The sequence below is a fragment of the Oncorhynchus mykiss genome, chromosome 23 (assembly GCF_013265735.2).
Source record: "Oncorhynchus mykiss isolate Arlee chromosome 23, USDA_OmykA_1.1, whole genome shotgun sequence".
Classification (NCBI taxonomy): domain Eukaryota; kingdom Metazoa; phylum Chordata; class Actinopteri; order Salmoniformes; family Salmonidae; genus Oncorhynchus; species Oncorhynchus mykiss.
In genome coordinates this window covers 13,948,129-13,967,452 of record NC_048587.1, presented here as the reverse complement: position 1 = coordinate 13,967,452, position 19,324 = coordinate 13,948,129, and the positions used below count along the sequence as shown (strand labels likewise).

The window sequence follows — 19,324 nt, the reverse complement described above, 5'->3', positions numbered from 1 at the left end:
CCTTTCTTAATTGTGTTACCCAACTTACATACATATTCAATAATCACACATATATTGTCAAACTATTTGTATTTATTGATCTGTACAACACATAATGCTACCAGGTGTGTATCAAGATAAATACATATTCATTGTGTAAAGGTCAGGCACTTGGAGAAAAACAAATATTTCCTAAGTCAAAATTGTACCTCTTTCCCTGACTACTATTCCAAACCAGGTACGTCCTATAATTCATCCATGCCAGAGAGAGAGAGAGAGAGAGAGAAAGAGATGCCTAGAGGGGCTGCTGAACATACGCGCCATTACAATGATGCACTGTGATTGTGATGTGGAGAGACACTTTGACAATTATCTGTTTGAATGCAGAAATACATGGTGGATGACTAATGCTGACGTGTGCAAGCAGAAAGGGTATGGTCAGAAAGATGTGCTATGTGTATTTATGATGTGGGTCCATTTGATCAATGGTCCTGTGCTGACTAACTAAAAGTATCCCTTTCCATGGACACTTTCAGAACATAAGGAAACATACAGTAACATGCATATCAATATTGTCATAAGCTTCATAAAGTGAGATAATGGGAAGAAATAGTCACTGTCTGTTCATAATCCTATTAAAAAAACAATCATTTCAAGTCACAATAGGAATTTCTTTCAGAAAAACAATATTTTGCATGTAAAACCAGCATTGTTAGGCTATATGCAGACATGCCATGAGTCATCCTATAACATACTATGGATTTCGTTCAATTATAAAAAGGTGAATACTTTGGACTACTCCTGCTACTAGTGCAGGACTAACTTAACAAAATGTGCCCCACATATGGATACTACTATATTCGAAACCATTAATATTTTTGGTACATATTGTACTGTATGCATTCAAACAAAAACATTCCCTATTTTCTATGGGCCTTAACAGGGATTGTGTGTGTGTGTGTGGGGGGGGGGGGGGGGGGGATAAAACACAATGTACATCTGAAAATCTGAAATAAAATGTCAAATAATATAGCTTTTCAAAAAATTTTGATAAAGCCTAGTAACATAGGAAACCTGCCATCCCCTCCAAAAACTATAATCATATGACACACACTATACATACCGGTATAATGTTAAAGGTTCATGTTGAGAGCTTTAGGAGTATGGCTCATTCGTGTCCTTATTACAGTGTTCTGTGAAAGAGTCCCTATGACAATGTACTTACATCAACTTGTATAGCATTGCATGTTGGTTAGACATAACTGAAACAACAAATAGATTGCATCCTATCTAAAACGATGGTAGCACCGAAACATAAGTGGGTTTCAAATTAAATACTTAGATATGAGCAAATGAAAAAAAATTAACATAAAAAATAATAACAATAATGCAAACTTTACCTGAGTGTTAGAGCCCTGTATTTTCAAAGAACTCATGTTGTTACATAGATTTTGTACACTATTATTTTGTCATCATTATCAACATTATTCTCTAACAAGACAGTGAAATTAATTTAATATTTTCTGTCCATTGCTTTTGTGCAGGAGCACCTTTCTCAACTTTGAATCCAGTGTAGATTGCATTATGACTTTTCACATTTCAGCTTATCCCACTCTTTAGTAGATTCCATCAGATGGCGCTGGCCATGTCCAATCCAGACCTCCTGATCACTGAAGACTCGGCCACAAAACCAGCAGCTAAATCGTAATGGAGGCTCAGTGCTGTGAGAGATTGCATTCACCACTTTGTACTTCTTTCTGCTCATCTTTTTCAGCTTCAATTTCAAGATGAATCTCTCTTTCACTCTGCTCTCAGGCCACATACGTTGATGAGAGACGGAGGCATTCGTCGGGGCATTTGCCCTAAACATATTACAACCCATGCCTGCAAAGGCCTTCAATGTTTCTCGAGACAACAAAACTTTTTGGACCTCCCCTTTGTACCTGTGGACTGTTTCCATGATATTTGTAACCTCGGGAATGTCTGTGTCTGGGTGATTTAGCACTACAACAGGCTGGTCTCCCCTTGGACGTGTAATGAGTTGAGTGGGACTTAATGGCAATAGCTTCAGGGTCCTCTCCACATCTCTAGGGCCTGGCTCCCAGTGATGCGCCGCTGCTGGTGAAGCCTCTTTTTCTTCCACAACTTTGCTGGAGGGTTTATTGGCTTTTGAGAGGGGCTCAAGAGAGTCCTCTGTGGACAGTTCGCTCTGCCTCTTTCCTCTGACTCTCTGTTTGTTTTGCTGTGGTGAGAGGCAAATCCTGTCAAAGACCTCCTGTTTTCCTCCATTTCTTAGTGTGGTATTGGGAGGGAAGTCCTGAGAATAAACATCTGGAGTGTGGACTGGAATCTCTGACCAGTTTGTTATACCTGTTGGAATATTCAAAAAGAGAACAAATCCCAATTAGTTCAGTAAAAAGGAAAGTAAACTGCTACAATAATGTCTATCCATACAACATAGAGTGGCATGGACAGAATCATGCAAGACAGGTAATCAGAAGTCAATAAGGGAAATACAATTAACAAATCAGATTTAATTAATTACCTTGTGGGGAAGTAAGGTAATTGAGTATAGGGGAGGGAGACACCATGATGACCTGAGCTTCTGTAGTTCCAACCCCTTCCAGGTCAGGCTTATCTTCCGTTATCTGGTCCAAATCATTTCCATCTGATTTGGCTCCATTAGATACATGAGGTAGGCCTACCCTTGGACAATGTTGGCCACCTAGGACATGAGAATCCATGCCATTGTTCATTCCTTCTCTGTTTTCAAAACTGACATTAGTGTTTGGAAGCTCCACATTTTCAAAATGATATTCTAAGTTACTCTTTGTTATGGTGCTTGGAGGGATTTTAGAACTTGGCTGACTTTTCTCGACAACAACTAAACTGTTCTGGCTCATAGTGCAACTTTCAGATAGAGTGTTGTCTTCCTTTGTCTCAATGGAATGCAAGGATGCCTCTGTTTTGTCTGATGGTGTAACCTTAAGAACCAAATGCTTTTTGCCGTCCACCATTTTGAAACCCATGGCCTCTGTAGTGCAATTGGGAGGAACTAAAATCTTATTTTTTACCATGAGGGCACTAAGGTTGTTAACTCTGGTGCTGAAATGTCCAAGGTTTGGAATAAAGCCTCCTTCTGACTTTGACAATCGTGTGACCACTTTGGACTTGGTATGTTTCTTTTTGCCATTTTCCGTTGACAGTGCTCTTTTAAGAAATTGCTGCGTCTCCTCCAAAGTTTTCTGTGGGTGCTCTAGTCTGTGGGAATTGTTCAGCAAACCTCCTCCTAACAGGGGAAGAGTACCTTGTGACATCCACTGCATTTCCTTAACTGGATTCTTCTTCAGGAGGAGCTTTAATGCTGGTGATGATTTTTTCTCTACAGTTTTAGGGCTGACCACTTTCGTGCTCCACTTTTTTTTGTCCCCCATAGTCTTGGAAGAGCACAGAGCTTCAGGAAAGGATTTGAGCTTTTTCTCACTTTTCTCCACTGTCAACTTCGGCACTTTCATGTCCTCTGCCGTATCTTCACAGTGATTCACATCTTTGGGTTCTGCGTCATGTCTCTGGTGTTCCTGGCCAACCATTGTTTCCTGGTTTTCTCTATTTTCTTGAGTTTGATCATATTCCACTAACTTTAGGGTTGAAATAGTGTCAATATCATTTTGTGTCGAGAATGATTCTGGACAACTGGGTGGCCTGGTCTTTGGGGTGATAGTTGAATTTAATTGGCATCCGTTTGCATTGGAGTCCCCAGCACTAGTTTGACAAGCAATCTTCTCTGATTCCTGCTCAGTGACACACAATGACGTCTTTGTTGTGTCAGAGGTCTCTTGCTTTGCTGCTGGTGTAACCTTGAGAACCAAATGTTTTTTGCCTTCCACCATTTTGAAACCAATGGCTTCAGTAGTGACATCCGGAGGAACTGAAATCTTGTTTTTGAGCATGAGGACAGTGAGGTCTTTGTCTGTGTTTGTGAATCCAGGATTGGATATCATGCAGTTTTCTGAGTTTGAAAAGGAAGTGATGGCTTGGGGCACATTTGAAAGTACAGTCTTAAGAGCTTCGTTCCATGTCTGCCCACCTGTTTCAGCAGCCACAGACTTCTCTAAAAATTGCTTTGTCTCCTCCAAAGCCCTCTCTGGATTTGACAATCTGCAATATTTATCCAGGAATCCTTCCCCCGGCAGAGAAAGACAGCCTTGTGACATCCAGTTATTTTCCCTCACTGTACTCGTCACTGTGTGCTTCAGTCTTGGAGATGAGTTATCTACTGTTTTAGGATCAACATCTTTCATTTTCGGCTTGTTTTTCTGGCTCTTCTCTTCACCATGAATGGTGGCCATGTGCCTTGTGATGATATATTTTCGATGAGATTTATAGTCACAGAACTGGCAACTGAAGCGGAATTGTGCTGTTTTGGCCATGAGATGTCTCATCAAATCCTGGTCAGCAGAACCTGCTTGTGGCGCAATGTTATGTAGATACAGGTGCTCCAAAAATGCTCCTACATCTCTTGTGGAGAACTTGCACTTCTCACAACAGTAGTGGCCGTTCAAGCTGTGGTGCATGTTTAAATGTGTGGTGAGCTGCAAGAGGGTGTGCTGGACATTGTCATTGCATATGTTGCAGCTGACAAAAGTGTCTCTGTGGCCTAATTGGTGGACTTTAAGGCGGGAGAATTCATGTGTAATAAAACTGCACATGTCACAAGGAAAAATTGGTTGGCTTCCTGGGTGAGTCTCCTGAAAGTGCCTCAGTAAGTCATTAGGGCTGAATACTGTGCTGTCCTTGCATTCAGAGCATCTAAACCCAAGTATATTTCCAGAAACCTTTGTCACATGTTGACCCTCTTGAACTTTAAGGGGCGTCTTCTTCAAATACGTCTGCTCTGTGCTTTTCTCCATGTCCTCTGTTATCTTCTTTGGCCCATGCTTATCTTTACTTTGCATGGCTGGGGGCTGAACGGCAGCTTTCCTGAGACGGAGTCGTTTGTTCCAGTTTCTGTCATCCTCGACAACTTTTATATTACCTCCAGCAGGGACATCTAATTCAGCGCGTGCTGGATCCATATCAATTCAGGCCTCTGTAACAGAGTTAAAAGAAACAATCAACAATTGATTGCAAGCCAGACATTCATTATAGACAATGAACCTCTGACCTCATTGTAAAAAAACATAAACAGTCAACCATATTGATTTAACTTGGTTAAATATTTTTGAGAGAAGATGCGTAAATAGCCCAGCACAAAACATTTTCACCAATTTAACAATTTCCTGGTCTATAAACCGGCAACCATCAAATATATGCAAATGTCCCCTCGGAATCTAGTTTACAGAGATCAGACCTGAGAAAATACCATATTAGGATGTATTTTTGAAATGGGGATAAAATTATCCTGATCTAAAATCATTTATACAAGAATGATGCTGTGTTTTATTACCACAGTCAATAAGTGCACATTAGTGCAAACTCTTGTAGTGCAGTAGTCTCACTATAAGGCTTGTAGCCTACAATTTTCAAAATGCAAAACTACTCTGCAGCCTACCTGCTTGGTGTATGCCTAAGTAGTGCATGTTCTCACAACATAACCAACAGCATGGGTCAACCTTATCCACCTGTTGCAGATTCAATGTAATTACATTTCAGACTATTTACTATAGTGGAAATGTCTTACTCCATAATCGTTTACTCAAATGATGTGCCATGTACATTTCTCAATGTGACTGACCAAAGGACTTGCAATAATCCACCAAATCTGACAAAAAATTGCATTTGTAATGGATCTCAGTCAAAGAAGAGATTCTATGCTAAAGCACACCTGTTCAAATTATATCCCAATAGTTCTCCGTAGAAGAAAATATTATACGCTAAATTGGTTGCTGGCCGCAAAAAATGTATTACAGAATGTCAACTTTGCATCAGGTCAAAGCTGTCAGCCATTTCTATTGTGCTATTTGACTTGACCAAAACAAACACACTGAGAAGGTTCATTAACATGTAACAAACAAACGCGTTTAATGTATTGTTTGAAAGCAATTCCGATTTTTACTTCGACCATCACTCATCATCACCTCACTGAGTTGTAAAACATTCACTCTGAAGTGTGAGCTTTCGAACGGCTGGCTGATTTGCCAATTGACTGATTTGAATTAAATACACACGAAGAGCTTAGGTTGTGACAAAGTGCACCGAAAAATTGCACGACAAAAAAAGTTAATATCATCAATGTAGCTCAACCAAAATGTATTTACCGCTGAGTAAAACTCCGATATGATTGACAACGACGACATAATTCGAGACTTCGGTTGGCTTTTACCTTTGTTTTTGTAGGCTTGACAGCTCAGCGAATGGCAGCCATGACAGCTTCATCCGGGGATTACGCAGAGTTGAGCGGGAGCTGTACGACAGAGTAGCCTCCCAGAACGGATGAATAGTTGCTCATTGCACCGTTTAGCCTACACGATAGAGACACGGCTTGAGTATACTATCCAAAAGTGTTTTATTATATGGCGAGTCGGTATAATCCTTTTTTTACTGTTACTTTCAGTACGTGCAGCGCCATAGTTTATAACAGTGTTATAACTGTCCGAGGGAGTCATAACAAGATTGCACTTCCTTTGCCCCTCCAAATAGCCCACTGTTCACTGATCCATCTCTTCTTGGTATTTTGTTGTCAGCCTGTCAGTGAGAAGATTATTATGAAAAAGAAATACAAAAATGTAGATTGCACCCTTAAAAATAATAATAATACGATGTAAGGTAATTACTGCTGGGTAAATGTTCACTTGTATGTGATAGGCTAATTGGGTAACATATTTGTTAGCAAAGGAAGGGAATAATCCCCTTTTGACCACTTTGCTAAGGGTGGGATGGTGCCTCAGTCAGACCAAAGAAGCCTGCTGATTAAATCACATGAGAGACTAAAGATTCTTGAGGGAGGAAGCAGGAGGCTACGTGCCCATGTCCTTTGCTGCTTGCTCAATGGAAAAAGGTGTTTGGACTAACAGATCAAGGATGTGGGTTGAAGACATGCTTGGGATACAGCGCTAATCAGTGGCTTGTATGCATGGATGCCAAGGGCAACCAAACATGAAGAAGAAAAAAAAACTACTAAAATGTATATTTCGTCCCAATGTTTCATAATGTTCCTTCAATTCGCAAGAGGTTGAATGTATCTCACAGGAGAAAGCATCCGAGCGAGCGAAACAGCGCCCCTCTGCCTCTACGTGTAGGCCATCTGTCTGATGCTGTCTGGTTCAAACGAGTATGACATTGTTGCCGTCCGTAGCATTGAAGGCGAGAGAAGCCAGCGAGCATCTGGGCTACCTTGACAAAAAAGTATAACAAATGTGCCAATCAGGTTGAGCTAAAGTTGAGCATCTGAATGGTCCTGGCGCACCAACTAAAAAGTGTGAAGGGAAGCGTGTTTGGATTTTGGCGTCACTCCCATCAAATCCAATTGAGAGCATATGTTATTGGCAGAAAAACGTAGACTTGTTACATTCGTTTTGTTGTTGTCTTCCGGTGGCTAGCTAGCCAGCTAGCTAAAATTGGCCCTTTTCCTAAATTAGTCACGAAGGAGATAGGGATTTGGACTGTTTTTACTAAATTCTCCAATAATTATAACAGCGATTCTGATCCAAACATTAATTAATATATTGTTGTGCCCCTGGCCGGGAGGTTGGAAGTTCAATGTGTAGCTAGATGTAGGCCTAGAAGACAAAGTGTAACTAGCTAACGTTGCCCATGAATAGAAGTTAGGCTAGCCACGAAGGATTTTTAGCTAGGTAGCCAAGGACATCAAAAAATAAAAGCTGTACTGTATGACAGAGTGAGAGACAGTTTCGTCAAAATGAAAGAGAGGAGGATAGCATTGGCGTTTCTCTACAAGTAGGTTGAGTTAACATGTTTCTCTAATTGGAGCAAATTGTTTTTGATAGCTTTTAGTTGTCACTGTATTAGACGAAGCAGGGGTGATTTGATTATGTTGAAGTTGAGGAAAAAGAAGAAACCTGCACACTGCTCTTTAATAAGCTTTGCGGTCGGCCTCACGGCCTTCGTCAGAGCTTTCGTGAGTTTTTAAAATTAGCACCCTTATGTAGACATAGCCCCATCCACATCCGTTCCGAGCATTCGAATGTGTTTGGAGTCGAGGGCAAACAGACTGCGCCGGATATGCCACTCCACAGAGGACTATCTAGAAAAAGCAGGGGAGGTGCGTAATAAATTTAGAAGAAGAGGCTACTCTTCACAATGTGTGGATGAAGCTCTTAGTTTGGTATTGGGGGAGAACACTACTAGATGAGCTGCTACAAAAAAGACCCGCTAGAGCTAAAGAAGACTCTGTAATGTTCACCACCACATATTACGTTGAACTCTCGAACAGTGGGAGATGTTGTCAAGAAACACGGGCATGTTTTATCATCGGACCCAGCTTTGCCGGCAGAATTTAAGAATCCACCACTAATTGTATTATAGGAGAGGTCGCAATTTACGCGATAAGTGGTTCCATGCCAACTGCCAGCCGCAAAAGAAAATCGGCCAGGCTCTTTTACGCCCTCTTCGGAATGGTAGCTATAAATGCAGAGGTTGCGCACAGTGCAACAATATGATGAAGTGTGAATATTTCTGCCACCCACATACAGGAAAACGGTTCCAAATAAATGACATTATTACCTGCTACATCCACCCCATTGTTATCTACACGATTAAATGTCCATGTGGGCTGAGTTATGTAGGTAAATCTCTCTTTCTTTCAAACATAATTTGTGAACATAAAAGTTCAATCAGGAGAAACGACAGGGATTATCCAGTCGCAAAATATTTTAATGACCTGAAACATGACATTTCTAACTTTAGATTTTGTGGCATAGAGAAGGTTAATATATCAGACAGAGGGTGTCATATAAATAATACTCTGAGCAAAATATGTTTCTGTATTTTCACCCTCCAGACAGAAATGCTTATACGTTATGTTGTAATTGTGAGTATTAATTATGCCCTCATTTCAGATTACTCTGATGTTTTTCTTGCGCTGTACCCAATGATGTATGAACACTTGCTTGGTAGGTCTATGTCCTCATTGTGGTTTTACAGACGTGTTAATACGTTTTATGTACACACTATTTGAACATCTATGAAAAGCACATTGTTATATTTGGTAGTACTTATTTGTTTTCTCTCGACTCCAACCACATTCGATGCGCGGAACGGATGTGGATATGTTTACATAATGGTGCTAATTTAAAATACTCACAAAATGTGTGACGAAGGCCATGAGGCCGATACGTAAAAGCTTAATAAAGAGCAGTGTAACTATGAAGAGCAGTGCACGGGTTTCTTATTTTTTCTTCATTGTATTCACTGTTACCATGCACCTGCAAAAAAGATAGCTCAGATGTGCGAGTGCCTTTTGAATTTTGAAATGTGGAAGTTGAAATGGTGCTGGAATAATGGAGGCAGCGCCTGTTTTCTTCGTGACTATTAACATTTTAAATGTGAATGTATTTGTCTTTTCACCCTTACAATCATTTCCAGAAATTGTTTTAAACAGAGGTTGCATGAAAGTACATGGAGGATTACTTGTCGTATACTGTTGAAACGTATTATTAAGTTATGAGCAATGGTGACGAAATCACCAAATGGAACAATTTCTGTGGCACTAACAGTACTTCCATTCATTTCACTTGCAGCTTTGGCCCGCTCTGTCAGACACTGACAAAAAAATAGGCCTACACAAAACAATGCATATTGAGCAGCCCATTCGCATTTTTCTTGTTTGTAGTCTCCAGGAGGTCTGGGGGGGCTGATGTATTGTTCTATAATGATGAACGTTGGTTATTTGCAATCCCTTGTTTGAAAAGAAAACATTGGTACCAAATATGCGGCTGTAAGTGGTGCGGTAGTCCGTGTACATTTCCGTGTGCAGGCATGCATGTGTTTCCTCATGTCTTGCATGACCATAATCGGAACGAGAAAGCATGCGCATGCTCGCACACGGAAGAGTATCGCTCGAGTCCAACTAAATGTAATTGTAACGGTTCTATAACCACAGACGCTGGGAGATGGGAAGCAAGTACAGGGTGGGGTAACTTTCTCAAAAGCAAGTGAAATATAAGAAAAACAATGTCGGGACACTTCTATAACATTACATTTACATTAAAAAAAGATAGATTTGGTTTTAAAAAAAAGTGAATTTTCCTTTAAATCTCATGAGCCAAATTCAATGTGGAAGGTTTGTCATTTTAGGGTGTAGTACCACTACTATCCACTGGAGGGGAGCAAATCTGTACTCATTCGAAGCACAGGTTCCAGGTGCTTCCAATGATACCTGGTTGATACGGTCAGATATAGTTTGATAAAAATCGAATAAAAACAGCTTAGTCCTCGAAGTCGGGACACCAGTCATTTCATGGGTTTATTAAAGGCATTTTGTTATCACACTGGATGTTACCGAAATCCCTGCCAGTGACTCTTAACACAATCTCACAGCCCTCAGAGACAACAAACTTTCGGACTTTCTGACTCTTCAGTAGGCACCCCTACGCCCAGCAGGAGCCTAGCATGCTAGGGGGTCATACACTGGCCATTGGTTGGTCGCTAGGTGCTATTCCCAGGGGTCCAGTCATCGGCCCATCAGCCTGGCTCTGCAGGTCACTCTTCTTGCAGTCTCCTCCAAGCAGAGAGAGAGCAGCAAGCTCACCTCTGTCCTGGACAGCGACATTTCAATTTTATCTCTGGACCAATAGTAGGCATGTTTAAAAACCACTGCCATTTCCATCATTCCCAAACAATGTCTGTTGTATGTCGTCAATAAAGTATCCTTGTGTGTAACTCTGTGAGGTTGCCTCATTCCCCTCTTACCGGGGGAGGTGCTAGCGGGTTACAGATCATCCCAAACACAGTCATTCTTCAACACTGCACAATGCACACTCAGAGGTGTCTGATACTGACCTAAGCCTAAACTGATTCCTCTTACGCTGCTGTGTAAATCCACCAGATCATGACATAGGATGCTACATCTTAGGCCTATCTAACACCATCCAGCTGAAACAACTCCAGCTTTTTTGTATTTGAAATGGGAGACATGAATTTACAATGACCATGCTAGTATCCATCAAATTAGAAACAGGTCAACCTGATACGGTGTTTTAGGATGGGGTAAATATCACAGTATAGGCTACACAGTACAGTACTTTCCCAGCCATTCATTTCAGACATGAAGTTTATTAATTCTGAAATGGACATTTCCTGTTTTGATGTAATAGCTGATATTACTCATGGGGGCACCTTTCTTCATTAGAGGCTGTACACCAGCATTTCCACACACTGCCCTAGTTCACTACCTGAGAGGTGAAGATACCAACGAATACCCATCAAACTTTATTCTAGATCTGGCTGAATATGTTTTGACGTTGAACTATTTGTGACCCGTTACAGAAAGCTGGGCATGTGACGCACGTTACTACTTCACAGGAGAGGCATTTGAACTTATTTTCATCAATGTGCGTTTTTTTGTTGCAGAAATGCCTAAAAACTCTTATGTAATCTATGAATAAAATGTGAAATTACAAAGTTGTTTAGACATGGAGAAAATACAGACTCTTGCCTAGCTGTGATTGGTTTAGATAATAAGGGGCTGGGATATTCACGAGAAAAATAGTCCATTTCGTCACTCAAGGCTTCTCTGTCAAAGGGCAAATTTGAAAGATCCATTTACTAATATTTTCATCATCGACTACATGCAAAGTGTAGCTACAGCTTTCAATACCAGTGTTGTCCTGAATACAGCTGCTGGTATCTTATCGACACAGCTCTGTCTTCTGTGACTAAATCAGTCTGGACTGGTTGAAGCCGAGTGGGAAGGATTATTTAGTAAGTGTTTCAGTCTGCCGTGAATCATCGTAATCCACACACCGATAAGAGTCTACAGTTAAAATGCCAAGATAAGCTACATGTACTGTACATCAGATGATCAGGTGCATCCTGTTTCTACAACTTGATATGTTACATTAAATTGATTGGACATGATTTGGAAAGGCACACACACTTGTCTATATAAAGGTACCACAGTTGACAGTGCATGACAGAGCAAAAACCAAGCCATGAGGTCGAAGGAATTTTCCGTAGAGCTCCGAGACAGGATTGTGTCGAGGCACAGATCTGGGGAAAGGTACCAAAACATTTCTGCAGCATTGAAGGTCCTCAAGAACACAGTGGCCTCCATCATTCTTAAATGGAAGAAGTTTGGAACCGCCAAGACTCTTCCTAGAACTGGCCGTCCGGCCACACTGAGCAATTGGGGGAGAAGGGCCTTGGTCAGGGAGGTGCCCAAGAATCCGGTGGTCACTGACAGAGCTCCAGGGTTCCTCTATGGAGATGGGAGAACCTTCTAGAAGGACAACCATCTCAGTAGCACTCAACCAATCAGGCCTTAATAGTAGTGTGGCCAGACAGAAGACACTCCTCAGTAAACGACACGACTGCCCACTTGGAGTTTGCCTAAAGGACTCTGAGACCATGAGAGACAAGAAACCAAGATCTTTGGCCTGAATGCCAAGTCTCATGTCTGGAGGAAACCTGGCACCATCTCTACGGTGAAGCATGGTGGTGGCAGCATCATGCTTGGGGATCTTTTTCAGCGGCAGGGACTGGGAGACTACTCATAATCGAAGGAAAGTTAAATGGAGCAAAGTACTGTACAGAGAGATCCTTGATGAAAACCTACTCCAGAGCACTCACGACCTCAGACTGGGGCGAAGGTTCCTTCCAACCAGACTTGTGCATTGAAGGTCCCCACTTTGCCAAAGCACAGCCCCCACACCACTGGAGGGATATATTCAAACCACCAACTTGCTGAGACAAGGCCGAGTATAGCCCACGAAGATCTCCCCCACGGCACGAACCCGAGGCCTTTATAGTAGAGTGGCCAGACGGAAGCCCCTCCTCAGTAAAAGGCATATGACAGCCCGCTTGGAGTTTGCCAAAAGGCACCTAAAGCACTCTCAGACCATGAGAAACAAGATTCTCTGGTCTGATTAAACGAAGATGGAACTCTTTGGCCTGAATGCCAAGCTGTAAGAAACCTGGCACCATCCCTACGGTGAAGCATGGTGGGAGACTAGTCAGGATCAAGGGAAAGGTGAACCAAGCAAAGTACAGAGAGATCCTTGAGGAAAACCTGCTCCAGAGTGCTCAGGACCTCAGACTGGGGCGAAGGTGGAAAAAGTCAGGGGGTCTGAATACTTTCCGAATGCACTGTAAAGTAGAGAGTTTGGCATGTCAAGTCAATGCTTTCTCAGTCTGCCTTGCAATATGGTCTAGAGTATTAATACACACACATAACTGTGTTATTCAAAAGTGTCACATTTCTAGGAAATCAGGGCAGTAACTTTATACAAACAATAGCATTACTTGTGGAGTCAGACAAGCATGAGAATAATTTTATTTATAACTTAGAGCCAAAGCAAAAAAAGCAGTTAAAGCAGTTACTGGAATTACTCCACAGAAATTAAGCATGGGAAACATACAAGACATGAAATGATACATTTTATTTTCATTCACAATAACTGACATAACTGGACCTCTTTCGATTTCCATAACAGAGTTGATTAGGAATTTGTTTCAGTGCACCTCATACAAACAGACAGTAAAAACATCACAAAATAAAAAACATCCATAAAAGCATTCGTATTTTATCAATACTCTAGATCTCGAGGGCCTCTGTACATACTGGTGACAAGTGCCAACCAGAATAGTATTGTCCTCACTAAAGTGCCAGTCAAAGAAAGCTACTAGACTATTGAGACACAGACGCAGCCACAATGTGTGTCCTCAAGGTGAGGAGGTGTTCAAGGTGCCACCCGGGAGTTGGCAGGAGGCAAAGAAGTCCTTGCGGGCGAACATGATGACCTCGCTCAGTTTTCGTAGTAGCAGGAACTGCAGGAAGTCGACCCATCATGGCTTGGAGCTCTGGGTGCTGCCGCTGGTACAAGGCATCTTCAACTCCTGTAACACACGTGTCAGGTCATGTTGGAAACTTAGGGGTTAGTGGTTTGTGTGTGTACCTGTGTATGTGCGTACCTGTGTGTACTTGTGGTAGGACCAGTAAGAGCCTCATGTTGACAGAGCCCACCTGCACTCGGGTGGCCAGGTGCCTAAATAGGAACAGGATATGACGACAAAGAGAGAAAGATGAATGGAGCACTGGTGTCTTGTATGTAAATTACATTTGCTTGATTTATTGATTGTTTAAGTAGAGTGACCTCTTACCCGTCAGGTAGGAAGTAGCAGTCCCAATGTAACGGATGTGAAACGGCTAGCTTAGTTAGCGGTGCGCGCTAAATAGCGCTTCAATCGGTGACGTCACTTGCTCTGAGACCTTGAAGTAGTGGTTCCCCTTGCTCTGCAAGGGCCGCGGCTTTTGTGGAGCGATGGGTAACGATGCTTCGTGGGTGACTGTTGTTGATGTGTGCAGAGGGTCCCTGGTTCGCGCCCGGGTATGGGCGAGGGGACGGTCTAAACTTATACTGTTACACCAACACTGCCAAGTGGCTGGGATGTCCTCCAAATGAATCCACTGTCCTCTCCACCCCAAACATCTGCTGTCTGCACCCTAGATCCCTCTGAAGACAGATAGACCTGGGTGTTGCCAACTCCTCCTATAACATACACACAAGTCAGGTCCTGTTGGAAACTTAGGAGTTAGTGGTTTAAGAGTAAGGGGCTAGGGTGAGAGTAGGGGGTAACGGATGGCTTGGAGGGAAAGACTAATATGTCACCTTCAGGAACTTTGAGGGAATCCGCATGTCCTCCCACACCAGACACCTCTTCTCAAACACGGGCTTATCATCCCTCACCTGATACACAACACACAAACATGTAAATAGGGGAACACTCTTAATAGTGTGTGTGTGTGTGTGTGTATGTGTGTATTTGGGGCGGGAGCAGCAGGAGCTTCATGTTGAGGGGAGAGTCCACCTGCACTCGGCTGGCAACGTACTGGTGAGTCTCTGATCCACCTCTACGCAGACGACACCATTCTGTATACTTCCGGCCCTTCTTTGGACACTGTGTTAACAACCCTCCAGGCAAGCTTCAATGCCATACAACTCTCCTTCCGTGGCCTCCAATTGCTCTTAAATACAAGTAAAACTAAATGCATGCTCTTCAACCGATCGCTACCTGCACCTACCCGCCTGTCCAACATCACTACTCTGGACGGCTCTGACTTAGAATACGTGGACAACTACAAATACTTAGGTGTCTGGTTAGACTGTAAACTCTTCTTCCAGACCCATATCAAACATCTCCAATCCAAAGTTAAATCTAGAATTGGCTTCCTATTTCGCAACAAAGCATCCTTCACTCATGCTGCCAAACATACCCTTGTAAAACTGACCATCCTACCAATCCTCGACTTTGGCGATGTCATTTACAAAATAGCCTCCAATACCCTACTCAACAAATTGGATGCAGTCTATCACAGTGCAATCCGTTTTGTCACCAAAGCCCCATATACTACCCACCATTGCGACCTGTACGCTCTCGTTGGCTGGCCCTCGCTTCATACTCGTCGCCAAACCCACTGGCTCCATGTTATCTACAAGACCCTGCTAGGTAAAGTCCCCCCTTATCTCAGCTCGCTGGTCACCATAGCATCTCCCACCTGTAGCACACGCTCCAGCAGGTATATCTCTCTAGTCACCCCCAAAACCAATTCTTTCTTTGGCCGCCTCTCTTTCCAGTTCTCTGCTGCCAATGACTGGAACGAACTACAAAAATCTCTGAAACTGGAAACACTTATCTCCCTCACTAGCTTTAAGCACCAACTGTCAGAGCAGCTCACAGATTACTGCACCTGTACATAGCCCACCTATAATTTAGCCCAAACAACTACCTCTTTCCCAATCTGTATTTAATTTATTTATTTATTTTGCTCCTTTGCACCCCATTATTTTTATTTCTACTTTGCACATTCTCCCATTGCAAAACTACCATTCCAGTGTTTTACTTGCTATATTGTATTTACCTTGCCACCATGGCCTTTTTTGCCTTTACCTCCCTTCTCACCTCATTTGCTCACATTGTATATAGACTTGTTTATACTGTATTATTGACTGCGTTTGTTTTACTCCATGTGTAACTCTGTGTCGTTGTATCTGTCGAACTGCTTTGCTTTATCTTGGCCAGGTCGCAATTGTAAATGAGAACTTGTTCTCAACTTGCCTACCTGGTTAAATAAAGGTAAAATAAAATAAAAATAAATAAACAAGTAGAAGTGATGTCCACTTACCCGTCAGGTAGGAAGTAACAGTGCCAACACTGTCAAGTGGTTTGGGATGTCCTCCACTGAATTCACTGTCCTCTCCACGCCAAACACCTCCACCACCATCTGCACCCCAGATCCCTCTGACCATATATAGACCACACAACATGGCCAATAATAGACGGTCAAATCAAACACAACTGAGAGCACAAACTTCATAGAACAGTGAATTTGTAGCTAGGCAATAACGTTAGCTCGCTTCTCTAGCCACAACAGTTGTGGTGATTTGGCTACAAAACACAAATTACACTCACTTGAGACTGTGTGGTTAGCTAGTTGCGGTAACGCTAGCTTATGTTAACTAACGTTACACTAGGAACAAAATCAAAACGCACCCTACCCTTTCCCGCCTACCTTGACAGTGCTTGTTTTCCGATATTTGAAGCGAAAAACTAAAAAAGGTAGCTTTCTGTCAATTTCGATCAACTTGAAATAAAATGGATAACGAGTGGTGAATCACTCACTATCCGTCATCCTGGTTAATGTAGGATAGCCATTGTCTAGAAGGTACACGGACCCTGCTGGCCTAGTCTAGGATCAGATGGGGCCATTAGTGGAATAGTGGTGATGTTTTACTGAGTGTCGAGTTAGTTGGTAGGGCAACTAACTCTACACCGGACTCGCACTCCAGTACCGTAGGTGGTGGTGTATGCACCTTTTAATTTAAAGAAGAAGAAGCAGACAAAGATTTTTAGAACTACACATACATAGACCACAGCCTGTCGTTTCAAAGGGAAACAAATGAGCCATAGTGGGCAGAACAAGCAAGGAGGTGGGCAGAGCCAAGCACGAGCTAACAAGATTCTAGCATGCATTTGCATGGTTCCGTTGTAGAATGCCTACTCTGTAAAGTCCGCGTGTGCAATAACTCAATTCGCCTTCGCACTCCTTTTTTTTTTTCTTTGGCAAAGGGTAAAGTTTACAAAACTTTGTCCACTCTGTCCCTAACAGATTGTAGTTTTGGGAACAGACAACTATTTTGAAATCAAATGTTTCATCGATGAGTAAATTAGCAGAATGTCGGCCAAAATCCATCTCTTCCATCTTCTCCCACTGCCGGTGTTGTGCCAAAAATCTCCCCCTTGACAGAATTCTCCCCCCTTCTAATTTCCATAATTTGTGGCTAGAGTCAAATGCTTTATGTGGCAGACATCAGAGTCAGGAAAGGAAAACAAAATTAATAATAAATGTATGTTATATTAAACATAGAGGGAGTAAAATGTTGTCAAACAATAAACATTTCAGAGCAAACATGGCTAAATTATTATTCTTACACTTTCAAAAAACCTAGTTGAATAAGACATAGGAGAGATGAAGAATTTTGGCAAAGAGATTTATTTATAGACTAATACAAAATCAGCAGCGGATTTGAGTATGGGCTACTAAGATAAGTGAAATGTAGGCTAAACTGACAACAGAGTGAAGAGCAGAAATCTCAACTAGCAAGCAAGTTGCAGCAATGGGGGGGGGGGATTCTGGCAGGGGGAATTCTGGTAGGGGGGGAGATTTTCGGCTCAACACCGGCCACTGGGCTTCCTCTCGCTACCATATACATCCGGTGAAATATCTGTCTCATTGTTCTATCTGTGAAGCAGCTCTTGGGTTGTACTTTTGCATTAGCACCCATTGCAGCAGCACCCTTAGAAAAAAATATTACAATTTTAAAAGTGCAGGAACTACAGTCGACTGTTGTATTTTGGACGCAGTAATTTCAGAATAACCACAGTTGAACTTGGGGATGCACTGTAATCCTGAGTAACAACAGAGCAACAAAAGTCCACTTTTGTTCAAAACTTCTCACAAGATTATTGTAGGAAGAGAGTAAAGTATGTACTATCTATGAAACTATTTCTGAAACCAAGCCAAAACATATACCAACATAACAGAATGTAGGGATGTACGTGTACATTCCTATATAGGGATAGCTACATGTACATATTACCTCAATGTAATGTGACAAATAACATTTCATTTGATGAAGCCGTCTGGTCCCAGATCTGTTTGTGCCGTATAGCCAAACATTTCCATGACAATGACCATGCTGTAGGAATTGGCAAGACAGCACAGACTAATCTGGAACAAGACTAATAATGAGAAGGGCATTACAGCGAACATGGGTTCAGTGATGTCTCTGTTGTGGAGAGGAATGGGGTTTGAGGACATCCACAGCATGAGTGCTACACAAGTGCAGAAGACCAAAGTGTCTGGACTTCTCCAGCTGCTCTTCTGTGGTGAAGTCAAACTCCTCCTCCAGGGCATGCAGGCGAAAGTGACCCGTGGCTCTGTCTCTCTGCTCACAGGCCTGCTATTGGTCAAACAATATGAAATGCTCACTTCAAACGTCCACTTCAAACCAAGTGTTCTGGGCAAGCTTTCATGTTTCAGCAATCTAGCCGTTTCCTGATTCGAATCCATAGCAACTACTGAGTGTTTTGTATCAACAACACAGCGTTGGGTTAATTTTGATAGAATACAAGTGTATGTTCTGAGTACAGTGTTACCACTCACCCTAATGAGTTCTGTGAGTTTCGTGTTAGCAGGGTAGTTGGGGTCAAACTGAAGGTCCCTGATCCATTCAAGCCTACTCGCATTGGGACCGCTGGCCATACATTAGAATGTCTAGTTTGAGAAACAGACGCCTCACAAGTCCTCAACTGGCAGCTTCATTAAAGTACCTGCAAAACACCAGTCTCAACGTCAACAGTGAAGAGACGACTCCGGGATGCTGGCCTTCTAGACAGAGTTGCAAAGAAAAAGCAATATCTCAGGCTGGCCAATAAAAAGAAAAGTGTAAGATGGGCAAAAGAACACAGACACTGGACAGAGGAAGTTTGGAAAAAAGTGTTATTGTCACGAATCCCGCCGAAGATGGTGCCTCTTCCTGTTCGGGCGGCGCCCGGCGGTCGTTGTCGCCGGCCTATTAGCTGCCATCGATTCCCTTTCCTTTTGTTTCTGTCAATTGGGTCTAATTGGGCACACCTGTTGAGTTAGTCTTGTTTATAGGCTATTTAA

General features: G+C 42.3%; 1 protein-coding gene and 1 long non-coding RNA gene across 4 annotated transcripts; both read right to left on the bottom strand.

Annotated features, from left to right (window-relative positions):
* Window positions 1–57: 57 nt before the first annotated feature.
* On the bottom strand, window positions 58–6,724 carry LOC110502307 (zinc finger protein 518A). Of its 2 annotated transcripts, none has more exons than XM_036959887.1 (3): window positions 6,237–6,724; window positions 2,525–5,068; window positions 58–2,349 (listed from the first exon to the last, which is right to left on the bottom strand). In XM_036959887.1, the coding sequence occupies exons 2-3, from the start codon at window positions 5,052–5,054 to the stop codon at window positions 1,562–1,564; spliced, it is 3,318 nt and encodes a 1,105-aa protein (XP_036815782.1). In that variant the 5' UTR covers window positions 5,055–5,068; window positions 6,237–6,724; the 3' UTR covers window positions 58–1,561. The 2 variants fall into 2 exon arrangements, with proteins under 2 accessions (XP_036815782.1, XP_021435918.2); XM_021580243.2 differs by having other exon boundaries at window positions 6,302–6,721.
* A 6,689-nt stretch (window positions 6,725–13,413) lies between these two features.
* Window positions 13,414–17,554, bottom strand: LOC110503051. Of its 2 annotated transcripts, XR_005039244.1 has the most exons (6): window positions 16,667–17,553; window positions 16,280–16,395; window positions 14,766–14,843; window positions 14,257–14,645; window positions 14,068–14,141; window positions 13,414–13,992 (listed from the first exon to the last, which is right to left on the bottom strand). It is a non-coding gene; the product is annotated as an uncharacterized LOC110503051 (long non-coding RNA). The 2 variants fall into 2 exon arrangements; XR_005039243.1 differs by having other exon boundaries at window positions 16,280–17,554.
* Between the last annotated feature and the right edge of the window lie 1,770 nt (window positions 17,555–19,324).